General features: G+C 33.7%; 1 protein-coding gene and 1 pseudogene across 1 annotated transcript in view; one reads left to right on the plus strand and one right to left on the minus strand.

Moving 5' to 3' along the window:
* LOC143641083 (DENN domain-containing protein 1B-like) overlaps nucleotides 1–4,748 on the plus strand; it is a 33,457-nt pseudogene extending 28,709 nt beyond the window's left edge.
* A 20,306-nt stretch (nucleotides 4,749–25,054) lies between these two features.
* The window catches only part of LOC143641099 (protein crumbs homolog 1-like), a 126,979-nt gene continuing 124,763 nt past the window's right edge, over nucleotides 25,055–27,270 (minus strand). Inside the window, 2 exon segments of the mRNA XM_077108503.1 lie at nucleotides 25,055–25,086; nucleotides 25,089–25,269. Of these exon segments, the coding sequence (XP_076964618.1) occupies nucleotides 25,055–25,086; nucleotides 25,089–25,269 (213 nt within the window).

The following is a 27,270-nucleotide window of genomic DNA, read 5'->3' on the forward strand; positions in this document are numbered from 1 at the left end:
TAGTAGGAATTAACTCAGGGCCTGGTATGGGCTAGGCAAGCACTCTACCACTGAGCTACATGCACCCTGGTCCCTCCCCAAATATATTTATAATCATCAGCCTTACAGGGAACTTAGAGGAGTAGAGAAGAATAGATCAGTGCTGTAGGTTGCAGAAACTTGCTTATTAATTTTGGGTGCAATAAAGGCAGTTATCTGGGTTGGAAAATAAAAATGAGAAGACAGAAAATTATTTCTCTGTGGTTTTATGGCTGAAGTGTACACATTCATGTTGCCTGTCTCAAAAAATAGCATGCATTCTTAAGCAACTAAAACATACAGATTCTGGCCTTTAAATGTCATTTTCCAGTTAGAAAAACTAGGAATCTTTTCTGAGGTTATGTCAAAGAACACAGGAACCAACTTTAAAGAGCTACCACTGATGAAGGATGGGATAATTTTTTAAAGTTTTATTTTGAAATATTTCAAACGTGTAATAGTAGAGAGACACTTATTAATATTTCCCAGGTTTCTTTCATGTACTTTCAGTAACAGTCAACGCAGGGTCAGCTCATGCATGCTCCTTCTTCCACCACTGTATTATTTTGAAGTAGAAAACCAACAGTATATCGGGCTGAGGATGTGGCTCAAGTGGTAATGTGCTCTCCTGGCACGTGTGAGGCCCAGGTTCGATCCTCAGCACCACATACCAACAAAGATGTTGTGTCCGCCGAAAACTAAAAAATAAATATTAAAAAATTCTCTCTCTCTCTCTCTCTCTCTCTCTCTCTCCCCCTCTCCCTCTGTGTGTGTGTGTGTGTGTGTGTGTGTGTGTCTCCTATGTTTTTTAAAAAAGAAAACCAACAGTATATTATTCTGTAAATGTTTCAGGTTCTATCTCTAAAAGATAAAGGCTATTTTTAAATCAAAATCATGGTGTAGCTAGGTGTGATGGCACACACCTGTAATCCCTGTGGCTTGGGAGTCTGAGGCCAGGAGGTCACAAGTGTAAAGCCAGCTTCAGCAACTTAGCATGTGGCACTAAGCAACTTAGCGAGACCTTGTCTCAATATTTAAAAAATAAAAAAAGGGCTAGGGTGCTTAGTGGCTAGGCACCCCTGGGTTCAATCCCTGGTACTTGCTCACACACAGACACACACACACACACACACACAAATAATGGTTTAAATTTTAAAAATGGGGCAGTTTGAACACCAAGAATAATAATAACTATGGTGTATTGAACCATATTAAATATATGTCATGCTTATAAAAAGTCCTTATGGCTCACTTTTAAAAATTGTTAGAGAACTAACTCATTACTCTAAAAATTGTTAAATGAAATGAAACAGTTGGTGTTTTATCCTCTCTTTTCCCATGCACATTGCACTTTGGGATAGCTAAAGAAAGTTGTTCTTTAGAGAATGCCCTGAAATTAATATAGAAGGAATGCTCTAGAAAAGCATAATTCTGCAGTTCCTACAGAAATGATGGATTTAGTCAGTGGTTATCATAAGTCATGAGAACTCTCAAAACCCCCAGAATCTCTGTAGAACCAGAACCTACATTTATCTTTTTATAAATTGCTAAAAGATTTATGTACACACTAAGGATTGAGAAGTACTGCTCTAAAATACTTGGTGTAGGGGAGGAGTATGAGCAAGGAATAAAAGAAAGACAAGTTAGGCAAATACTGATGATTATTAATACTGTGTGACAGGTGCATGGTGGAGGTAGAGTTGGTACTCAGTCAAATACACGTAAATCAAGGTCTGTGCAACTGTGTGCTTATGTGTGTTAAGTCCACTGATTTATTTTTCATTATTAGTTTGCAGAACTATTAAGTGTTGAGATGAATACCAACTTTTTTCTTTCATTTCTTCTTTCCTTGTTTGCCAAGTTACTGGGTAACCTTCAAAAACTTTCTTTTGAAAATGTTCCTGATAAAATCACATTGTTTCTTTAAAATTTACTAAAGATATTTGTTTTAAACTCTGAAAGTCATTTTATTGTTCAATTTCTTTGTAGGCACGCTTAAAAAGGCCTCTTAAGAGCCTTGATGGTGTTCTGTATGACGATGAGGAGGACGACATTGAAAGAGCAAGCAAGTAAGTCATGGAGTGTGGTGTCCTACCCAGGGCGTGGCTTGGTAGCAATGCCTTAGGCTACAAAGGATGTCTCAAAGAATGCACACTCCTGGAGCTCAGGTTTTACTCCCTTGCAGTGTCCTTCAGCAAAAGTAAACAGTGCTCTTGTCTTGGGACAGGAAAGAAAGACAGACCTGAAATACCTTGTTCTTGGAAAGCAGCAATGTCTAGAGACTTTACTATCTGGGATGGTGATAAAGAAGACATAAAGATAAAGGTAAAGATAAAAATAAAGAAGACACCTAAATTAGGCTCTTACCCTTATGCTGAAAGGGGCAAGTTTAAATATGAGGAAAGGTTATAATCAAATTGAATTGAGTGAGACATTTTAGTACAGGATAATATCAGAATAGAAAAATTTAGTACAAATGTTAAAATCAATTATAATATTAGGCAAGGGAAATAATAGTGTAGACTTTAATAATTTTGATATATGGGAATGACAAAATAGTATTTCTCTACATTAAATAAATGTTTTATATAAAAATATGCATTTCTCTATAAAATAAGTGAGTAAATAAAAGGAAAACCATATAAAAATATTGAAAGTGAACTTGGACTATTACAAACTTTCTAAGTGTTCATGCAAATATTTCTAAGGTAAAGGGCCCAAATCCCACAGGATTAAATGCTGTGAAAAGCCCTGCTGCTTCTAGATGGCTAAGGTACCATAAAGTTTTTGTTCTTAATGCATGTACTTAAATTTCCAGTACTTGAATTGGTGCATAAATAACTAAGAACAATTAGTTTGACCATGAACCAGTTATTGGTTTTGTGTTGTTCCACTGTGAACTGCTGCTATGAATTTAAAACCATCTCATTGATTGAATGTGGTTGGTGAGCTGAGACACAGCATCTCAGGGTGTCCACCTACTACTGCATGTTTTATTTTCTCCAGGTTATCTTCTGAAGATGGCGAGGAAGCTTCTACTTATTTTTATGAAAGTGATGACTCTGTTGAAACAAAAGCAAAGATTACTTATCCAGGTGAAATGGACTTGATAGGAGAGATTCTCAACACACTGAGCACACATAGCTCAGATCAAGGAAAGCTGGCAGCTGCAAAGAGCTTGGATTTCTTTAGATCAATGGATGATATTGATTACAAACCTACAGTTAGTTGACCATTCAGCTTATAAAAGTAAATGAAAACATTCTTGCCCTTGCTGTGATTGACTGATCTTATAATCTTAGTTGGTGGAAGCATTTAACCTCTAAATAGGTGTTCAAACCTCAAAATTGGTATAATTTAATCACTAAGAATTATTTCTAATAATAAAATCCCTATATTTTCCCTTACACTTACCTAATTCTGGTGATTATTACTATTAATTGAATTTTTTGTCTGGAAGTAATTTTTTTTATATAATCTAATTTTATAATTGTCTTCTTTGGGGGAATTTTTAAAATGTTAAGTGTTTCTACCTTTTTATTTTACTTCCTGGGTTTTCAGAAAAGTATAATAAATGGATTTTTTGAGTCATTTTCCATCTTCTTACTTCCAAAATGAATGGTGTTTTAAACAAAATTGAACTAAAACTAGGCACAGTGTTGCACACCTGGAATCACAGCAGCTCAGGAGGCTGAGGCAGGAAGATTGTGAGTTCAAAGTCAGCCTCAGCAACTCAGGGAGGCCCACAGCAACTCTAACATTAAAAAAGGAGGGGGAGGGCTTTGGGGATGTGGCTTAGTGATTAAATGCATCCAGGTTCAATTCCTGGTATTAAAAAAATTAAAAATAAAAACAATTGAATAAATGCTTTAAGTACATGAAGGATAATAGTATGAGCAATGGCAACCCTGTTCTGATTGTAAGAGACTCCAGAACTTGGCATGAATTATATAGTCTAGTTTGAATTTGACAGGTGACAATTATAAAGACATAGAGACCAAAGTCCATCACATTTCATTCCTGTTCATAGAATGATTTAGAGGTGTCAGAATAACTGTCAGTGCTATAATTTCCCCTGGGAAGAACTTCAAGTTGCCAGTCTTGAAAGATATGAACATTGATTTCAAAATGGAAAAAATGCTGCTAAAGTAATGCTGTGATCTTATTAAAAGTGTTCTGAATTTGTTATTCTTTCAGAATAAATCCAATGCTCCCAGTGAGAATAACCTGGCTCTCCTATGTGGTGGTTCTGGTGATCAAACAGAGTGGAATCTCGGGAAGGATGATAGTGCTCTCCATGGTAAACACCTCCCTCCATCTCCCAGGAAGAGGGTTTCCTCTGGCTTGACAGATTCTCTCTTCATCCTAAAAGAGGAAAACAATAAAAAACACCTCAGTTCTGACAATTTGAGTATCCCTACTGTGGTGGAAAAGCCAGATCTTACTGCAGGATTGAGTTTTCCAATAGCTGCCACTGAAGTATCCCAGAATGATAAAGGAAGAAGAGAAAAAAAAAGAAACACTAAGCCAGATTTCAGATGATCTGCTTGTGCCCAGCCTTGGGCAACGTCCATCTACTTTCGTTCCTTGGGAGAAAGAAGGGAAAGTCAAAACAACTTCAGAAGATATTGGACTGCTCCAATGAAATAGTGTCATTATGTCACATGTCATCTGACTTCCCACAAGGTTTAACCATTTCAGAAGAAAATACAAGGGGAAACCAAGATTAAGTCACCAATTAAGGGTCATTCACTTGCATCTAAGCTTCTATGGAAACATTTTGGGATTGCCTGAAATTTATGTAGTAAACAAAATCATTTGTAGGAATGATAACTCTTGGTACTATTTATTTTTTTTTATTTGGAACAAACATTTCCCCCACTTGTTCATCTTGTGGATATGTATGTTATCCATTGATTTTAACATGTAAAGTGAATTCTTCTACTGTGCTATTAAATCAGGTACTAGTTTGTATGTATGTCTAAAGTAAGTATTGAACATATGATTTCCCAGTATTTGGTGCTTAAATGCCATTCATTTATTTAAACTAAGTATGCATATATAATTCTTGCATATAACCAGTAGCCATTGTACTAATCTGGTTGAGCATGAACCTGATCAGGATGTCAAAACTAGCCTGAAACTGATGAAATTGTTAATCCAGTAATTGCCTTAATCTTAAAACTATATTAAGCATACTTTAATAATGTATGAAATTACATGTAAACTTTGAGAGCTAAGTTATTTGTCCTTCAGAGCAATAATGCCTTTTTCTATTCATCAATTTAAGATCAAAATTCATTTTTTAAGGCTCAAAAGCTCTCTTGTGGAAATATTTAATTTGCTTTTATAAGGACACTGTAGCCATGTTTTCCAAAAGGTATAAAGCTATAAATTTACCTTTCACTCAGTGAAATATATGAAGTGCTGAATTGCAATGTGAAGTTAATGACTTCTGTTTACAAATGAGACACATACAGGATTTTCAGTCTCTGTGTATGCCTTTGCTCGCTAGGGGTTCACTGAAAGAAGGCCAAATGCAATATAAACTTGTCCAGACTAAAATTTTCTTTTTTCTTAGCTAATCTTTTTCCAACAAAATGCTTCATATCATTATCTCAGATTTATTTTTTTTCAAATAACTGATTTTGTATGTAGAAGTTTTAGATTTATAGAAAAATTGCAAAGACAGTGCAGAGAGTTCCCACAATAGCCCTGTACTCAGTTTCCTAGATTATTAACATCTCACTTCGGTGGAATATATTTGCCATAATTATGAACCAGTATTGATAGTCCATACATTATTAAGATTTCTGCAGTTTTTCCTTAACGGATGCTTTCTGTTCTAGCACCCCATCCAGGACACCATATTACATGTATTTGTCATGTTTCCTTAGGCTCTTCTTGGCTGTGGCAGTTTATCTTAAACTTTTCTTGTTTTTGATGACCTTGACAGTTTTGAGAAGTAGTGGTCAGATATATTTCAGGGTACCCCTCTTGGAATTTGTTTGATTTTTTTCCCTCCTAATCACAGTAGGATTATGGGTTTGGTGGAACAGGTCACAGAAGTAAAGTGTCATTTTCATCACATTATATCAACATGTTTTGTGGATGTTGATGTTGATAACTTGGCTGAGGTAACATTTGTCAGGCTTCTCCAACATTAATTTACTCTTCAACCCGCTTTCTACACTGTGGACTTTGGAAGGAAGTCACTACGAGTCTCCCACTCTTAAGGAGTTAGGCTTCATCTCCTTTAGGCAGAGGGTTATTGGAAAATCATTTGGAATTCTTCATGGGAAATTTGTCTCCCACAAATTTACTATTAAGCTTTGGAATTCATCTAAATTACATAATTACTTCATGGTAGGGCAGACTAGTGATGTTATGGCTAATTTATCTCTGTGTACTTATTTTCTGTAGCCTCAGTCATGATTATATTCTTTTAAAAATACCTTTTTTAAAGAAAAAAGAAAAAAATGTATGAGAAACCATTCAAGAACTGTAGTAAGACACCACTGTAAATATTTACTGAAGAAGTATAATTTCAGTTAAAAATCTAAAAGTAGGTTTGTTTAAAACTTTACTTAAAATTGTTTATTCAGGTCAGTTTTTCTAAAATTGCATTCCAAAATTAAAGGAGTGTATTGTAATCAGGATGATTAATCATTAGTAATTGTAAAAGAATATGAATCTTGTTTTCCTTATAAGAATGGGTTCTAATATTAAGGAAAAATTTTTAATCTTTATTTTATCATAAAAGTAAGATTCAGAGTTCTTGTCAAATTTTGCCTTTATATGTTCATTTCAAATTTCAGTTTACTTTATTGAAATATGCAATAAAAACTCCATATATCAGAAGAGCTGTTCCAACTGAGAAGTAAAAAAGGCTACTCTGATGGTTAATCTGCTTGGCAAATGCTCCATTATTTGTGAAAGAATACAAAGTCATCTTTTAATACAAATTTTGAAATGAGGTATTTTTTTTCTCCTTCAGAACTCAGTCTGAAGAATGAGATGATGATGAGTGTAACAGACCATATTGGGGTGTCAATTGACTTCTTAATAAATAGCATGGCCACAGAAATTTATGTTCTTTTTCTAACTTTCAGTCATCTCACAACATGTTTGGCTCTAATACTATGTTGTTTTGAGGATACTTAGCCACTCACAAATAACGTTAATTGTCTTAAGGAATTTTAAAGTGATTTGTGCCTTAATTTTACATACAAAATTAGATGTTTTACTCTGTTAAAGACAAAATCAAAAACAAAATTCTACCTGTTATTTCTGAAAAAAATCCAGAAGACCATTAGCAGATATTGGCATCTCAAAACATCAAAGTTCTGAGTACTCAGAGTCTGCTTTTAAACTAGCTTCCCAATATTTAGGTAGATATAGTGCAAATAAAGTGAAATTAGCATGAATTCTGAAATAAATAAGTTTTATTTTATACTGTGCCCATATTTTCTGTTGTAACTAAACCAGATTACAAAAATTCCCTCCCTGTTTGAATTTTTTTCAAAAAAAACAGCACCTCCTCTTTAGCAAAATTATATAAACTTAATGACTTTTCATTTTGTGATATGATCATTTATATGACCTCTAAACTGAGTCATGACTCTTCCTGAATCTTGCTGTAGCTTTTATTGTTTTGCCCTTAGATTGCATCCATGGTCTTTCAGGGAAATAGAGAAATATAAATTTAGCAGCTGTTGTTTTGTTTAGTGAAAATGTTGCTAACTGGCATATTTTTATAATTAACTAGTTTAGCAAATCTTAGGCACCAAAATAAAGCATGATTATTTTTCCAACTTAAAACTAATAACTCCTTTTTTTAAAAATATGGACTTTTTAAACCAGTCACAAGGTACGATAACTGAAGGTGCAGGGGAAATAAAATAATTAACATTGTTCTTGCTCTGAAAGGAATTGCAAAAGTATTGAAATAATAATATAATAATGTGCTTTGCTTAGAAGTTATCAGCCTAAGATTCGAAAGTCAAGAAAGATGTTCTTCTTTTTTAATACCTGCTTAATCTAAAGCATGTTCTAAGTTCAGAACTAAAGTACCACATCTGATTTCATTAACTTTCCTAATCATTATGCTAATTAAAATAATGCTGCTAAGATATCTTTCAGAAACTGATTGTCCTTGTTTAAGTGATTTTCTGTCAGATAAGCAAGTGGCTTATTCCTCTCTGGGGAATGATGCTCCTTTTTCACGCTTAGGGCCACTTTATTCAGTTTAGTAAGAAGTGAGGGTGTGGACCAGAATCCAATCATATTGATAAGAATCCAGTTTTTGTAATATGAAATGAATTGCATTCTGCCTCATATAACAACTTAGAATAAATAAATAATTTAACTTTTAAAAAAAATCCAGTTTTTACTTTTTTCTCTTATCTTTATAATAGCATTCTCTAGAAACAGGTCCTTCCATTTAAATTAAACTAAGTGACAATGCTGTTATTAGAATTTTATGCTAATATTCTAATACTAGAATCCAGGAAATCTAATGAATTGTTTATTAAATAAAATGATGAAGTAGATTCCTGAACAAGAGGGGAAAACTGAATATTCTTATAATCGGTAGACCTTCATTCTTTATTTGAAAATTCAGATTGATTACTTTCATGAATAAGTTTTCTAATGAGAACTCCATTTAGTTTAGCATCAAAGAATCTGAATCTAAGAAAATATTTGTAAATGAGAATATAAATTCCGGAATGTAAGATGAATCTCCAAGTTTAATTCCCCCAGAGCAATTTTTAATATAGGAAAGAGTTTTTAGAAACCTTCTGTCAGTACTGACATTTTTTCTATGTGGAGCCCAGTAATATGGTTAGTGCATGTTTCATAAAACTTCTTTAAAAGCCAGATTGGTTTTGAGCAAAGCAGTTAACATTATGATCTAGTTAAGGAATACGGAATTATGTACATTTAGACTGAGATGTATTTTATTTTACAAAATAATAGAATTTTGTGCAATATTTTTTTCTTTCATAGTTTAGTTAATATAAATATGCACATCTGCTTTTCTAGCAGATGCCTTAAGGTCATGTCTTTCAGTATTTGCGTAAAATTGTATGTAGCAATGTTCTGTGTGATTTTAGGAAAAAATATTCTTTATATTGTTGGAAAGAAAAATGTTTTTTTATTTAAAATAATTATGGATATTGCATTATTGTATCATAACTAACTGCCTCAGCATCAATAAATATGCAATAAGAAAATCCTGTACCTTAGATTACCAATACTGTTACTTTAAAAGAAATGTTTATGGTACAAACTGTTGATTCTATGTGAGTACACTTAACACATAAGTCTGTTCTGCACCACATAAATTTAAATGACCACGTATATAGATTGTAACATCATTTGCTAAGATTTATAAAGGGCATTGCCAATACTTTTTAACTGTGTGTAAATTAAGTTAATTTTTGCATAATGTACAGTTTGTTTAACCTTAGAGCTACTATAGATTTCTACTTTTATTATACTTGAAAGAGGCAGAAAGCACTGTTGAAAATTTGTAGCCCTGGATATGATATGCAAATATACCAAAAAATAAATAAAACAAGGTACTCAACAGCAATTTTAACAGAATGCTTTGTATCCAGTAGGCTATGTTTTTGCAAGCCACGTTTTAGTTTAATGAAGTAATTGAAGATATACAATCTTTTATCTTAGAAGGTTGTAAAGTTGCAAATGATTACCTCTTTGATATGACAAACATGTACGTCTCTTCATCTCTGCTATTTTAGTTCTCAGATGAGAGCCTTGTTGAGATCCATTAATGAATCCACCTTGTGGTTGATGATATGCTGTTTAGAACAAAGCCAGTTTAGAACACTGTGCATGTTAAATGCACTGCACGTGTCAAGTCACCAACCTTTAGATATAGTTTTCATAGGTTATTTTTGAGAAATAATCGCATACCAAAAATTAGATTTTAAAAACCCGTTATGATTTAGTCATGCCTAAAACAGCAAAAAAAATAGAAACTGCATGAATCTTACAACTTAAAACATATAGCTTTTTACAAAAGGTGACATGAAGGGTTCAAAAGTGAACTTTTCCAAAGTTTATTTCTTTTGCTTTAGATGAAGAGTTATTTCAAAGGACTGAAGATCTTGAGCTCTATGCTCAACATGATAACAGGTATCTGAAAAACTTACTAGGCATTGAGATTTGCTTCAGTGTTCTTGCATCCTTGAGGCTACAATATAAATCATCTCCAAAGTTGACTACTATTGGAAGACATTGTGTATAAAAGTATTGCTTTGGGACTTTTAAATATGAAAAAATAAATATTGGATGAATTCTACATTACCATAAAGTACCCAAGAATGCAGATATATAATAAAATTGGTCACAATCAAACTGTGTGGTGCTGATTCTTCTTTCATAGTTGACCATTAATCCCCCTCAGAATTCTAGGTGAATGACTAGAAGGACCCCACTACCCTCATCTCTAAGCTTTGTAACTGCTGCAGAATCTTTCTGATAGGGCTGCATGAGAGGTATGCACACTGTTAGGTATAGTAAACATTTTATTAGGTTCTGAAAAATCATAGGCAAATAGTTAAGTAATTAAAGTGTCACTGATTGTTTCAGAGCAAGACCTAAGCCAGACAACTTTGTTTATTGGCCCAAATGCATAAGGTTCTAGGATAGAGATAAAATATAGCCAAGTGCTCCAAGGACTGGCAGAATGAACTTCTCATCCAAGACCTACAGTCTACTAGATTGTCCTTAAGTTTAAATGAAATATCCTATAAAATTTTTATGGTCATGACTCTGGTAATTTCTTGTCCAGAAGTAACAGAGTGAATTAAAGGACGTAAAAAGTTGTACATACACGGAAAATATAGCATTGATATCTAAAATATAAGATACCGTATAATGGAAGGTTCTAGATTAATTAAAAACCTTCCCCAGGTTATACTATTGATTGTGGCTTAATAACTTCCATGAAGTTTTGTTTTCTCTGTATTTTAAACAAAAGTTTCTGTTCTTAGAATTATGTAATATTTATTGAGAAACTTCTATATGCATAGTAGCTGCCATGAGGGATAGAAAATACTTGTAAGTATCAATTTGAGTTTGAATTTATGGTGACATGGAGTATGTAGTATAAAATACAACTATAAAACCTTAGTTCTTATCTAATCCAGTGTCATCTTCTTAGTTTTTCATTAGAATCACCTGGAGAGAAAAAAAAAAGAAAAAGAATAACCAGATGATTGGGCCATACTCCTACAAATTCTGCAGTACCTTCTATAGTTAGTTTTTTGTAGACATGAAGAAACTGAAGTTCAAGAAAAACAGTGATATCCTCAAAGTTCCATAGCACCAAATGGCCATATTGGGATTTGAATTGCAAGCTATTAAACAGAAATATGGGATAGAACTTACATGGCACGCCCAGCATGTTTTCCCCTTTAATATTAGACAATGTCTTTTTCCTTTTTATTTTTTCAAATTATAAAGTTTTATCTTGTACTGAAATTTTTGGTATCTTTTTGAGAGTTTGTATTAATGCTTGACTTTCTCCTTTTCATTTTTTTTCTATTTTTCATACTCCCCAGCTAGTCTCCAATTCTATCTCAAATATTCTCTCTTTTGTATGTATGTTCCTTCTGCTATCTTTCTATTCTCTCTTCTCTGTCCACCCTATTTGATTGACATGTGTTGGGGAGACCCACTTGGGTTATGCAGGATAACCTCAGTAGCATGTGGATGACATAATCTATTTTGGAAAATGGCAAAGATTTAACTTGTGAGTTTTAAAAAATATGGAACCACTGTTATTAACATTTGAAGTTGTTGAGGATATCTAAATATCACTTATAGAACATCCAAAGATATTATCTCCTACTTTTCTAATTTCTCATATTCAAGAACCAGTTCTCAAGACAAACTGTTGTTCTACAGTTTTGTTATGAAATTGACCAAATTATGCTATGTACACATATGGAATATACTGTAGTGAATTATCTTTATATGTATCTATAAAGCACCAATTTAAAACCAATGAATTAAATGGAAAGAAGACCAATAGAGTAGAGGAAGGGGACCTAGGCCTAGGGGAGGCAGAAGGAAAAGAAATAGGAAGTAATGGAGACTGAAATGGAACAAATTATCATCCATATAAGTATGATTCTGTCAAAATGAACACCACTATTATGTGTAACTATAATGTACTACTAAAAACATTGAAATTGAATAAAGCAAATCTACCTTAAATATGAACAATGTTTTATATTAATGGTGTTTTAGAGTAACACCATTAAACATAATTTACAAATTACTTTTTGAAACTCCAGTTTCCAATTTAGGGATTCTCTAGGACATTAAAATACATTAATAATATTAGTTTCATATTTCATTGTATCCTCAAAAATCTAATATTAAATATATTTTAAAGTAAGCACTAAGCTTTCTGAGATTTGATAAATGTCCAAATTGGACACAGTCCATTAGGCAAAATTCCCAACTCATGAACAGATGTTAGAAAGAAATGTGCTGCTTTATCTTAAGGCTTCCTGTATAAGAGACACTTCTTGACAAACTTAGAAAATCGTGTATTTCTTAACTAAATCACAGTCAATAGAAACTTGAAATAAGTGTTTGATGATATGGCTAAATTTTATTCTTTTTAAAATAATAGAATAATTAGTTAAGACTGGTGATCATATACATATTGCAAAGGATCATTCTGGCGAACATACTATTCTTTGAAATTATTGAGGGGTATCACAATTGATTTTTGATGTACAAATAAAAGGGAAACTCAAAGTCCATGGGTGTTTTACAGGATTTTCAAGTTTCTTTACCAACACCCATTACAAATTTGCTTCTTTGTTTGGTGAAGATTCTTTTTCTTTCAAGGTGCATTTTTTCACATTTTTTTCAAATGAACTTTTTTTGAAGTACAATTTACTTTCATAAAAATTCACATATTTAGCAGGTATAATTCAATGAATTTCAACAAATATATATCATGTAATCACTTTCAAATCAAGATTTAGAAAAGTTCATTACCCCCAAAATGACTTTGTGCTCTTGTGACTGTCCACTCTTGGTTCTGACTACTGGTCACAGCTGATCTGCTTTCACTATGGTTTCATCTTTTAAGAATTTCCCATAAAGGGGTTCTTTCAAGTTCTCTCACTTGGTGTAATGCTTTTGTTGGTAGATTTAGTTGTAGTCACCCTGGTAGTTATGTAATGGTACCTCATTTTGATTTCAATTTTTTTTCTTATGACCGAAGATTTTGAAAATCTTATGTGCTTATTGGTGATTGACTTCTCTTCTTTGGGTGAAAGTATATTCCCAATCTTTGCTGACACACATATTGAGCTATTTTTTCTTCTTGTTAGTGACTTGTAAGAATTTGTTTTCTTTAAAACATTCTGGAAAAATGTCCCTTAATATACGTTTTGTAAGTTTTTCTTTCTGTGACTTGACTTTTGATTTTCCTAGTAATGTTTCAAAATAAAAGGTTTTAATTTTGAAGAAATACAACATTAGCAATCTTTTTATTTCACAATATACACCTTTTTGTCCTAAGAAACTGTTGTCTAGTCAGAATATCACAATGTCTTTCTTCTAGAAGTTTAATAGTTACTTGCATTTAGATCTATGATTCATATTGAGTTCATTTTTTTTAATGTTGTGTTAAGGGCCAGATTTTCCCATTTTTCCTAGTACCACTTGTTGAAAAGACTATTCTTCCCTCATAAGAGCATAACATTTTATGTCAATTGAACATATTTATGTGTGCTTATGTATGGACTGTATTTTTTTCTATTGATTTACATACTCATTTCTATAGCATTTTTTCACTATCTTGATGACTCTATAATAAGATTTAGAATTGGACAGTTTGATTCTTCCACTTTATTCTTGAAAATTTAATATTCAAGGTCTTTGCCTTTCTGTATAAACTTTAGAATATATTTCCCCTATTAAAAATAACTTGCTTAAATTTTAATTTAAACACTCTTTAATATCTAATATATGTTTTATCAGATATTGAAGTTTGTTTAATTTTCCTAGTAAAAATTGTAGATTTTTAAATTTCTTCTTTGAGTTATATCAATTTTTGCTTCATAAGTCACCAAAAACTCAGATTTATTAAGTTCATTTACATTTGTATTTTACATCAGGTTGGTCAATTCCCCTTTTTCATACTTAAAATTTTCGTCTCTATCTTTTATCTTTTAACTGTAGCCAACAGCCACACTTATTTTGATTAATGCTTGGATGAGATAATATTTACTGCCCTTTTACATGCAAACTGTTTGTGTCTCCTATTTAAAGAGAATTTTTTATATATAGAATTTCACCTTGTTTTTCTTCTTTGGTCCAATCTGGCAGGCTCTTAGCTTTTCAAGTGTAGTGTTTAGATTTTTCACTTATTGTAATTATTGATATGAATAGGTATAAATTTAGCATATTACTATTTGTTTTCTATTTGTGCTATTATTGATTTATTTTTATAATTTTCTGTCTGCTCTGAGATTGAGTCATTTTCATAATTATATTTTATCATCAGATGCTTTATCATCATGTCTTATCTTTTTTTAGAGAGAGAGAATTTTTTAATATTTATTTTTTTAGTTTTCGGTGGACACAACATCTTTATTTTATTTTTATGTGGTGCTGAGGATTGAACCCAGCGCCCCACAAATGCCAGGTGAGTGCGCTACCTCTTGAGCCACATCCCCAGCCCATGTCTTATCTTTTTTTTTTCATGTCTTATCTTTTTTAAAATTTATTTTTTTAGGGGTTGAGGATGTGACTCAGTGATAGAACAACTTGCCTCATGTGTATGAGGCTCTAGGTTCAATCCCCAGCACATTGCCAAGGGAAAAAAATATTTAGTGTTTGATCTAGGGTTTAAAATATGTATCATTAAGTTATCACAGTCTATGTTTAAACATGTATTACTTGATGTATAGTGTAAGAAGCTAACAGCAATATTCACCCAGTTCTTTAATACTCTTGTCATATAATTATATCTAAATATTTGGTAACTTAATTTTTTGCTTAAAATATTCACCTTTAAAGAAAAGAATAAATGAGAAGAATCTTTTATGTTTACTCATATACTAACCCTTGCTGGTCTCAAACTCCTCTCTCTGATGCCTATTTGCATATGCATCATATTTTGTCTATCTTACAAGCTTCTTTTACTATTTATTCTAATACAGGATTGCTGGCAATAATAAATTTCTGTTGTTGTAAAAATTTCTTTCTTTTTTTTTTCTCCTTCTTCTTTGTATATGTTTTGAAAGATTTTTTTTTTTTTTTTTTTTTTTTTGCAGGGGAACAAAGCCCTTTCGGCACTTTTAGTAGCCACTTCATAGTCTTGTGGGCTTTCTGACAGGAAATCTACTGTAATTCATGCCTTCTAGATAGTGTCATTTATCACTTGCTTCTTTTATAACTTTCTCATGATCACTGATTAATCATATTCTGTATATATTTAATTTGTGATATTAGACTTTTCTCCAGAAGCTGAGTCTAGATGTATTTTTATGTCTTCAATTTATTTTTTATATGATATTTACATGATTAGTGGCAGCTTTTTTTGTTGTTGTTGTTTTGACTGCAAAGTGTGTCATACATCTTTTGTTATCTCAAGACCTGTTTCTGCTGACCTGTTTATCAGCATTTAGGGCATGCTTTTCTGCTTTTTTGCATGCCTTTATTTTTTTTATTATATACCAAATATTCTTGGATGCTAGAATTCATTGTATTGTTTAAATATTCTCGGATTTTTATTCTGTATTGCAGTTGAATGCCTTGAAAATCATGTTAGTCCTTTAAAATTTGCGTTAAGCTGTGCTATTATGGGTCTGGGGTAGTCTTCATTTCGACCTAGTGTGTGTCTTTTGCTGAGTCAGTACTGTAGAACTCTTCCCCTTACCCCCATGTTAGGAGGTCTTTCTCTTCTGATGAAAACACATTCCTGTGTTATCATAAAACATGGTCCATAATAAGTGACAACCCTGAGACTCTTACAAAAGTAAAGCAAAGTCAATCTATAGATGCATCTTAAAATTCAGAACACATGGTATTACCACAGAAAACAACTTCCAGTGGAGATGATTCAGAAAAATAAAACCATATGAAGAAATTTGCTCCTTCATAAGTAGAAAAAATAAAGCAATAGAGATTGACTAATAAAATATAAACATGTAAATTTTGGGAAAATAATTGTTATTACTTAGACAAGATAGTTCAAGAAGATAGACCCCCTGATTATTATTAGACTAGCAACTTAAATGTGAAACTTTTTACCCAACCATAATCTCTTTCTTTACAAAATGATCATATAATTAATGAAATAGTATCAACAATAAATGCCATATGTATGTTAAATTTTAACTGGAATAATCTATATAAGCAACTGACATTTGGTTTGTTCCAGCAATATCTCCAGACATTTATTTAGAGATTTTGAAAATGTTAACATAGCAAGGATTTAGAAATCATTTAAAACTTTTTTATATTTAAATTATTTGACCCTAGGCTCATTGTAAAGCCAGAAATAATATCTTGATATGTTGGATATTTGAATGATCCAGTCAGTGCTGGTGGAATTCCAACCTAAGTAGTTGCATCTTATTTTATGATTTGCCTTGGGTTTCTTCGCATGCACGTCAAAAAAATTTTTTAACCTTTCTCATCTTGTCACATTTTAAATGTCAACAGACCAGTATTTACGTAATTGGTTACTCCCTTCCCTTCCTTTTCAATACATTACTATTTCCCTCAGTGCAAGAGTATTTATTGTCCTGAACAGTAACAAAACAAACGAAAATTTTCAGGATAATTGACCTTTTTTCAGAAACTTCTGTATTCTGTGTTTAATGCAATCTTCACTACCATTACAATTTCTACTCTTAGGTAAGATTTCAGGTGATACATTTGAATTTTTTGGAGGGAGTACTGGGATTGAACTCGGGGTCACTCAACCACTGAGCCACATCCCCAGCTCTTTTTTTTTTTTTTTTTGTATTTTATTTAGAGACACGGTCTCATTGAGTTTCTTAGCGCCTCACTTTTGCTGAAGCTGGCTTTGAATTCGCGATCTTCCTGCCTCAGCATCCCCAGCCACTGGGATTATAGGCATGCACCATGGTGCACAGCAATACATTTGATATCAATTTATCATATTGTTCTTGGTGCCAAATGCAAGACATTTTGTGATTCTTTTACTAGATGTCTTTCGGATCAGCAAAATACATGTCCATGGTTAAAATTAATAATTCTGCAGCTCAGAATCAATGTGATAATTTGTTTTTATTGGCCCAAATTAATTATGCAAAATTATGAGTTTTATTATGGTATATTGATACATGTATATAACTTGATCACTTTCACTCCTTAATATCTCCCTGTCATGACTTGGATATGATGTATCTCCTCAAAGTTATTATGTTAATGCAGGAATATTGAGATGTGAAATGATTAATTATTAAAGTTTTAACCTAATCAATCCACCCAATGAACTGACTGGGTCATAACTGTAGTCTTACGAGATGTGGCAGGAGGAAGTGGGTCATTGGGGACATGTACCAGAAGGATTCAGCTCTCCTATGGTCTTTTCCCACTGTTCTTGCTCTCTCTCCTTCCTGGATGCCATGGATGGAGCATCACTTCTCTGTACAACCTGGTGGGCATTAAATGGCAGCAGAGGGTAACTTTCATAGTCTCAAGGAGACATATGACTGACATATAACATAAGCTATTTTAAAGAACTCTATATTAATTAACTTTTCCTTACTGCAGTAAAATACCAGGGCACCTACCTTTATAAAGACAAAAAAGTTTATTTAACGATGTGTGGTGGCACACACCCATAATCCCTGTGGCTTGGGAGGCTGAGACAGGAGAATCTCGAGTTCAAAGCCAGCCTCAGCAACTGTGAGGCACTAAGCAACTCACTGATACCCTGTTTCTAAATAAAATACAAAATAGGGCTGGGGATGTGGCTCAGTGATTGAGTGCCCCTGAGTACTCAACTCAATCCCCAGTACCAAAAAAAATTAGTTTTCAATTTTGAAGATTCAAAGTCTAAGAGCAGTTAATCCCATTGGTTTGACAACAAATCATAGTGAGAACATGTGTGTTCAGAAGAGAAATTCAGTGTTTGGGCTTAATAATTACTTTTAAGGGCCTGACCCCAATGACCCAAAGATCTCCCACCTGGCAGAACTTCCACAGGCATCTACTTCTCAGTAGTGCCTCTTTGCAGACCAAAACTTCCAGTACAATGGACCCTTAGAGAATATTTAAGCCACATTCAAGCGTTTTATTTCTAACAGTGACAAAAAATTCCATAACATCCCCAAAATTAGTTTTTACTTTGTAATTGATTAAATAATGTGAACTCTGTCTAATATCTTAATCAGCAAATGTTTGTAGAAGGGAAATGACCAAATTTGTTCCTTAACACTCTTAGGCTCTACCTTAAGCTCTAAATCACACATTGATCTGTCATCTTGAAATATTTTTCACTTACCTTTATCATTTCTAGCTTTTGTTTCTTGATTAAAGAACACAGAAATAAATATCCCATACAAAAATATACAATCATTCCTTTTAAAATAAACAGAATATTTATGAAACTGATTTAAGCTTAACAATGCATGGCAAGAATATATTTTTATGAACCAAATATTTGTATAATGGACTCATCTCTAGCCTAATAACTTGAAGGTAGATGTGAAATCTACTAATATGTTCAGAATAGTAATATATATATATATATATATATATATATATATATATATATATATATTCTCCTATCAACCCCTGGAACCCCAGTAAATCTAAGCAAATGTGATTTTTATCATGTTGGTGTGCTTGACTAGTTTCTTCAAGAGAGAAGTGGTAGAATTAATGTATATTTAATTTCAAAAGATAAAAAGAAGCTGGTAGCCTCTATCAATTCAGATGATAATATCATGATTGACTTTCTAATTCTGAATGGTGCTTTCTTAATCTTTTTTTTTTTTTTTTGCCTCCTTATGACAAGGCCTCTCATTCTACCAATACAACATTAAGGTTAAATAAGTTACCTTAATTGGAATCTCCTCTCCTGTGGCCATTAGATGCTTTAGATGAACAGTCCATATTTTGTAAATTGATTGTTCTTTCCTCTCTTCAACTTGAGCCACTTAAACTCTGTTAACTACAGATTCGATTGAATTAAATTAGTATTTGGCAGTTGGAGAGATGTTGAATTGAAATCCATGTACTATTTCACATCAAGGGGGCTCTTGGGTTTCCCTTCTATCAGGGAAGTAAATATAATGCACTAGAAAAATAACAAGTACTCTTGGTAAAATCTGAGCCTGACTTCATGTCGGGATGTCTATATTCTTGACCTATGAAACTGAACAGCCTTGCAAACCTGACAAAAGAAACTTATTATTAGCCTTTAGTTAAGGTTATTAAGTTAGACTTAATGAATTTTTCTTTATAAAAAAAATATTGTTTAATTAAACCTACCCTTGATAGTTGATGCTTAGTTATTTCATTTTTGAAAAATCAAAACATTCCCCAATCATTCAAAGGTAGAGCAATTTCTTTTTAAAGCAGGTATTAGAAAACGAGACTAACTTTGCAATATAAGTTTTCTGAATATCTCTGTTACGGGAAAGCTAACATAGAAACTACCTTGTGGACCACCTGACTCCAATAATAAAAGACTTAGCAACCATATGAAGGTGGATGTTGAGCATGGAGCTGAATGAGTTAACCCATGATGTAACCAAATCTATGACATGAAGGGCTGAATTGAAACAGAGTGCTGAAACACTTATACTTTGCAGACTTTCAATAGCACATATGTGTGTTTCGATTCAGTGTCTGTCTTATTTTAACCATGGATGAGCTTCAGATTTGAGCCAGGAGCCTTAAGCTGCAAACCCTGAACTCTTCCAAGACATGCCCCCTTTAGTGTTGGAAGATGTGGATTTTATCAGTTTTCAAAGGGAGCTATTTGCCTAACATATTAGAAGACCCTTCAACTGGTTCGTAAAGCAGTTCTCTTCAGGCAGGCACTGCCAAATATATCTGATGGATGTTGTTCCCAGGTTTCTGGAACCACATAAAACAAAGCCTGAATACTAAATCATAGAAGAATGGGTTTAAATTGGAAACATGAATTTTTTGTCATCACTCTGCAATGCCATATGAAGCAGTAAAAATTTCACTTTTACTGGAAGCAGGTTGAAATTTGAAAAGTCATATCCACTCCAGAATTAAGAATAATTTTATGGTTTGGATCATACCCTTGCAGAGCATAAAGCTAGGTGAAAGTTGGCTAGATAATCATCATCAGAAGCATACTTTAAACCAGGATATCTGGGCCAGTCTTGTTGATGATGGTAGTAGATGATCTTGGTTCCTTCACAAAAGAGGTTTAAGGAGTAATTCTAAAAAGCAGATGATGATGATGATGATGATGATGGTTATATTATGGTTATAAACTGAAACTCTACAAAAAAATTCTGTATTATAAGTTTCGGGAGTCTGATAGACCTGAAGCCTTTTGATTTATTTTCTGGCAATTTTATTGAGAAGAAGATGTGATATGTACAGTTTATTTCAGTCTTACAGATTAATCAACTTCTTTAGCTAATGGAACTTCCATCATGAGGCCACTTTAGAGGTGTGAGAACAACATGAAAAAAATACCTTTGTGTGAACCAACTAATATTACAGATGTTTCATGAGATAAGTAAGACAGAAGATAGGAATAAAGTTGTTACGCCCTTGGTTTGTTTGGTAGATACAAGTAAGAGTGTGGAAACAATCAAAATGTTACCCATGTTTGTCACTTGTCCTACTGACCCTCCATCTTCTCTGAATAATAATAATAGATATTGTGCACTTAATATATACTATGCAGTTAAGGGATAATTATCATAATACTCTTTGTGAGATAGTGGACTGACTCATTTTTCAGATTAGTTCAGATCATTTAGATGGGGCAGAAAGAAACTTAAACCTATGAGGGTTTTTTTGTTGTTTGTTTGTTTTTGTCTCCAAAGTTTCCTAATATGAAGATACAAGTTTCCCTTTCAAAGGGCTGTTGCAGGTTTAAATGAGATATCACGTATATATATATTGTGGCAAATTTGTTAACATACTCCTAGTGATACAGTTAGAGCTCAGTGAAGGATCCCTCCTGAATAACCCAATAATCATCATCATTATTATGCTGCTCTCAACCCATTATGAATGATGCTTTTCAATTCCTACCACGAACACTAATTGGTAAAAATAATGATTATTGCTCTGGGGGCCAGACTGTAGGAGCATCTTGATCTCCATTTCATAGAGGACCTGTTGAGCAAGTAGTAATTTAAGGAGGAGGAAGAGAGACAGGTTTGATGTGCTCTGAGACTGCCACAGAAGAGGCCACTTAAAGGAGCCTTCCTGTCATTCCTTATAAACACACACCATATGTGCCTTTCACAGGGGCTGCCCTGGGCCAGGGTTCACCAGGGGGCAGGAAGTAAGCCAGCTGTGTCCACTTTACACCCCAGTCCCAAATCCTGCAAATAGTTGCCAGAGCACTGTGACTCTCAGTTCCTCCTGGACCTATATTTGAACTTAATGGATTCTCATTCTTATTTGCCACTCAGAAAGAAATTAGGCATATATTCATATTTTATTAATAATGTACTAATTATTGTTACTAGGCAATTGAATATTTCATACTCAAAAAAAAAAAAGAATTACGAAGTACCCTATATTGCCTTGGATTGCCTCATTGACATAAATGGATACATCTCATTTACCTATTACCGCTGTATAAAAAAAACACCCGAAAACCTCACTGACTTAGTACAGTGGTTTATTATTTCTCATAAGACTGAATGTTGGTTGGGTTGTTTCTCTGCTGGTCTTACATGGGTCATACTATGTGACTACATTCAGCAGGCAAGACCGGATCAGGATCAGCAGGCTCAGCTGGCATGGCTGGACCTCTCTCTCCTCAAGGTATTTACATCTCAGGCTTCTTTGCAGCATAGCAGTCTCAGAACCGCCTTCCAAGAGAGGGAAAATGGGAGTCACAAGCCTCTAATGCCTGATCTGAAATTGGCACAATATCATTTCCTCAGTGAGCTCTTGGCTGAATGGAATTACAAGGCCACCTCTGATTCATGAGGAAGGGAGACAGATTCCACCTCTCTATGGGAGGGATGGTGACATTACATTGCAAACAAGGATAACAGAAACTTTTGTAACCATCTTTGAAACCAATCTGGATATAAATTGCAAAATGTATTCAATAGAACATTTGCACCATTTGTGAGGCAGATCCTAGATTTTTCTATGTAAAGTGAAGTTTATTTTTCAAAGATGTTCAGTGCAAATACTCCATAGAGCTAATTTTGAAGCATTGCTCACATAAAGGTATTCAATATTTTACTTGTTCAAGGATGCAAAGATAGTAGAGGATAGGAAAGGCAGCAGAATACAACAGACACCAGAATGGCAATATGTAAATCAATTGTTGTGCAAATGATGTGATTCTGCAATCTGTATATGGGGTAAAAATGGGAGCGCATATCCCACTTGAATCAAAGTGTGAAATATGATATATCAAGAACTATGTAATGTTTTGAACAACCTACAATAAAAATTAATTAAAAAAAAAAAGATTTGTAAAGAAACCACATTGTCATGTACACACTTGGAGTTTCCACATGGAATTGTTCATCTATTCATGCCTGCATGCATTCATTCATGCACAGGTATGCATCTATATTCTTCCATGAAGCTGTAAACCTAGATGTCACAGACTAATAGATCAATTAAATTTATGGTATTACTATTGGAGTTACCTCTTTATTCCTGTGTTAGTATCCATAAGGAAAATTTATATTCTGTAATATCTTAGTTTGTATTTTTAAGCTCAGCTACTTATTTCTTTTTCCTTTAGGCAACAGCTCTTTTTGTCCTTCCCATATAAAACTCTATTAAGAAGTTGTAACTTTAATGGGATACAAAGATAAACATGTCTCATGGCATACTCCAAATGTAGACATCTAGAGACATCTGTCTTCTTGAACTTACACTTAAAGCAAAGTTAAATATTGGGGGAAAGTCAGAGATTAAGACATTAAGAAGGCTTCAGAGCCATGATAGTTTAGGAGCCAGATCATCCAATGACAGAACACACTCATCTTGGGCACACTGGGATTTTGCTGTTGGCAGGTACAAATGCAAATAACATTCACTCATTATTTGTTGGTTTAGCCACAAAATATTTATCATGTTTTCATTAGGGTATGTTGTAAGTGCAGGGTTTTACAGTGAAAACAAAGAAAGTTCTTTTCCTCATATAACTTAAATTCCAATCAGGGGAAACAGAAAAAAAATAGTGATAAACAATATGGAAAAAATAAAGCAGAGTTTAACAGACCAGGAGAAACCAGAAAGAGACTGAGAAGGAACTGATGGTGAGGTAAGAGGAGGAGGTAGAATAGTATATCATTGTGTGGAAAGTATGTCAGCAGGAGTGACAATTATTTCATTTTCTTCTGAAAGGTCAGAGAAGTGGAAGACGGAGTACTGACCATTATAGTTGGCAATGGGAAAGTCTTTGATGGACAGAAAGGGCAAATTAGTTTGAATTCAAGAGAAGATTGGAAGAGAGAAAGAGAAGATAGAAAATGCTTTTGCAGATACTTGACTGAAAAGGATATATGGTCATAGGAGACAATTCTATGTGATGGGACATAGAACAGCATGTTTGATGCTTAAGGGAATGATCCAATAAAGTGGGAAAACTGATGATATTCAAAGAGAGAGGAATTTTCTGGAATTATGTCCTTGAGTAATTAAGAAGATTATTTTAAACCAAATTTAAAAATTCATATGATTAAGATGTTTGAGCATATACCCCAAATATATAGGCATGTATTTCAATGTTTGATTTGTATTATACTTTAGTAGTATGTTGTTTCATGTGTTTCAAAACATATGTAAAAATATAACAAATACTGTGTAGATAAATATATAAATAGAAGGCCTAGGATTTTCCTCCTCATACCACATAGATGGTCTGTACACATAACCCTTACCATGAATCTCACTTACGGTTCTTACCTTGGAATGTCACTCTTGGTGACCTATCAAAAATAGGTTTTTCAGAATTGAGAATTTGAGTTTTATTGCTTTTTTAACTTTCTAGAAAATGTTTTGATCTTAAACTAACCTTTACAAAGAATAAAGACTATAGTGGGCACAGTGGCACATGCCTGTAATCTCAGTATCACAAAAATATAAAATAGTATAAGGACTCTTAAGTGTAACCAATGTGAGATGATTTAGTTAAAAGATTCATAAACATGTTTTTCAAATGCTTCCATCGGTTGCTTTGTCACATTTAATGCCACAAAATGCAAAAAAAAAAAATACTCAGAAAGAACAACCACATTTCAATGGTTATTTTTCTATGGTTTGGTCACTTTTTGACCTTGGGTCATTCCCATGGTGTTCTCTAAGTACTTGACTAAAGGATGAGACTGTATATCTATTCACAGGCATATAATTAAACCTTTCACCACATGATAGAAAGAGAAAGGTATTCTATTGTTTTGTTGTTGTTACTGTAGTTCCTGTATAAAAAAAAAATGGTAGTTGTCTGCTAAAGGGCACACTAAAACATTGTTCCCAGGTTGCAGAGTAAAGAGTTTAAACAATAGCCACTGGACCTTTTTGCAAAAGATACAGTGCTCTGGAAGATGTTTGTGCCATATATGAGGCTGAAATTAATGGTGCAGACATAGTTTAATGATTGGTTAATATAAAAAAACAATGGCGTCAAGTCAAACCACTATGGAAATCTTTAAGGAGATCAAAATTATCCTTCTCACAGTTCCAGTGCAATCCAAGTTGAATTGGTGTCTCCAGGTATGTCTAAAAATCACTCAAGTCCAATCATGAGTTCACCGGGATCCGACCCCTTTCTCAAAGGGGCACCATGCTTCTAAATCAATCTCTCCAACGTGGGGGGCGCCTCATGCTCCACATTTCCACTCGAGAGACTTCCTTCTCTTGGCGGCAGGGGCTGTAGGTTCCCTGAGTTGCCCTTTTTTTGGAGGCAATAATAGAAGCAGCAACAGTCAGCAAGAGGATGAATAATAGGGCTAACGTCACTGAGCCAATGGCAGTGAAAATGTCGGAGATCAAGTCATCTGCCAACTGAAGGGATTGAGACAGTTAAGAAGTGAGTTCAAGAGCAATGTTAACTTAGGACAACGGAACTCCCCTGGAGTGAAGAATAACAAGATCAAGTTGGTACCACTCCGTATTGTAAAAAGACCAAGGTGTTAAAAGACAGCCAGGTTTTCTTATTCCTAGATCATGTGAAGATGACCACCTGTCTAGCATCTGATTCCTGTGGGCAGAGAGTATGATGTGAACTATCTATTGTACTCAGTGTCTTAATCTTAGTGACTAAGGTGATTCATGTGACATCAAGGTCAAGAAATGAACACGTGTGTGTGTGTGTGTGTGTGTGTGTGTGTGTGTGTGTATTTCTAAATTCATGGGATTGCATTATTTATGGTTTCTTTCCTCCCTTGCCCAAAGTTTGATTTTAGACTTTTAAAAAATGTTGTTTTACAGTCTTTCTTGGGAAAGGAAGCAAATTAAATTAGTTGAGCCTTGTGGGAAGATCCCTAGAGAAGAGGGACTGAAACACTAGTCTCTCAGGCGATTTGGATTTGAAGTGACAGTTGAATGCTTGTAAAAAAGCACATGAGTTCAATGCCAAACCCAAACATCTAGTAACAGAAAGCTGTAGGTGGAGCCCTGGCAGGAGGATCCGAATCCTGAGATCTCGTGGGTTTACAAGTCGCACATGGTTGGTTTAATGTTGGTGCAGTATGATTACAAAGCACTTCTTTAGAAAACCTGAATTCTATCAGTTTGGCAACAAGTACATGAAACTGTGATTGAGTTGCATAGAAATAGTAAAGACAGGAAGCAGTCACTATTTGAATTTTAAGTGATTTTTCTAGGAGAAATATTTCCAGCAGAGTAAATATAGGAGTAAATTCCCTTACCTTCCCACTTAGCTTTCTCTATGGTCCCTGTGCCATTGCCAAACCAATCTACCATTACAAACAGAAACTCCATTTTAAGATTCTATGCAGTTTAAATATCTTTGCTATCGTTAGTTTTCATTATTATTATTTAATTTTTTCTGCTTTGGTTCAAATTATATAATGATATAATTAATATAATACAGTGATGTCTTTGTACTGTTGTTTTGGGTCCAATCACTGAATCTTGTTCATATTCATTAGTTTTTCTATTCATTCAACAATACTTACTATTTACTATAGGTATTACTAGAAAATAAAAATATGGAAATAAATTAAAGTTTGGAACTTGGAACTCAGATCCTAAGGATAGGAGAAAAGGAGGAAACACACCCACACATACAAATAATCATAGTGCACTGTAAATTTGTGTAATGATTGTGCATTAATTTGTATTGGGATATGGTGGAGTAAGAATAGAATGAAGCATGTGATTGTTCTTTGAAGTATGAGTGAAAGTTCAAGGATCATAAGCAGGAAATGCTATTTGGATGAAATCATTTGAATTTTTAAAAAGCCAGATGATAAAAAAGTGCTTAGAATTTGTGAAACAGTAAGAAGCCAAAAATGACCAAAGAAAGGTATTGCCCATCATCTCCATGTTTGCATAGGGAAAGGATATAAATCATTGATAAAAGATAAAACTATAAAGGAGATAAATTTTGTCAAGGAATTTGAAACTACCTTAAAATCTGGTGTTTGTCCTCTAGTCATTTTTGGGCTATTGGAGATGTTTTGGAAAGGACAAGAGATAATTAGATCTGGGTTTTATTAATTTGTCTCTGATATTAGGATGAAGGATTGGAAACAGTAAAGGTAGGTAAGAAATTAGAGGTAGAAAAGTTAGTTCATTTATTGGTCAAGATAAAGAATGACCTAGGTCTAAGGTTAGCCAAGAAGTGAGGGTTGAAGGGCAAGGGTGGATGAGGGGAATTTTGGAGGTAAATTTGGCATCACTCCACATCAGATTGTACGGGAGTTGGGGACAAGCATAGGAGAAGGATTAAGATGGCTGAGGATCCCATGTTAGATGAGTACATGGATGGGATGTCATTATTTGGGAACAGGACACGGTAAAAGAAACAGGCCTGTGTAG

The sequence above is a fragment of the Callospermophilus lateralis genome, unplaced genomic scaffold (genome assembly GCF_048772815.1).
Source record: "Callospermophilus lateralis isolate mCalLat2 unplaced genomic scaffold, mCalLat2.hap1 Scaffold_84, whole genome shotgun sequence".
NCBI lineage: Eukaryota > Metazoa > Chordata > Mammalia > Rodentia > Sciuridae > Callospermophilus > Callospermophilus lateralis.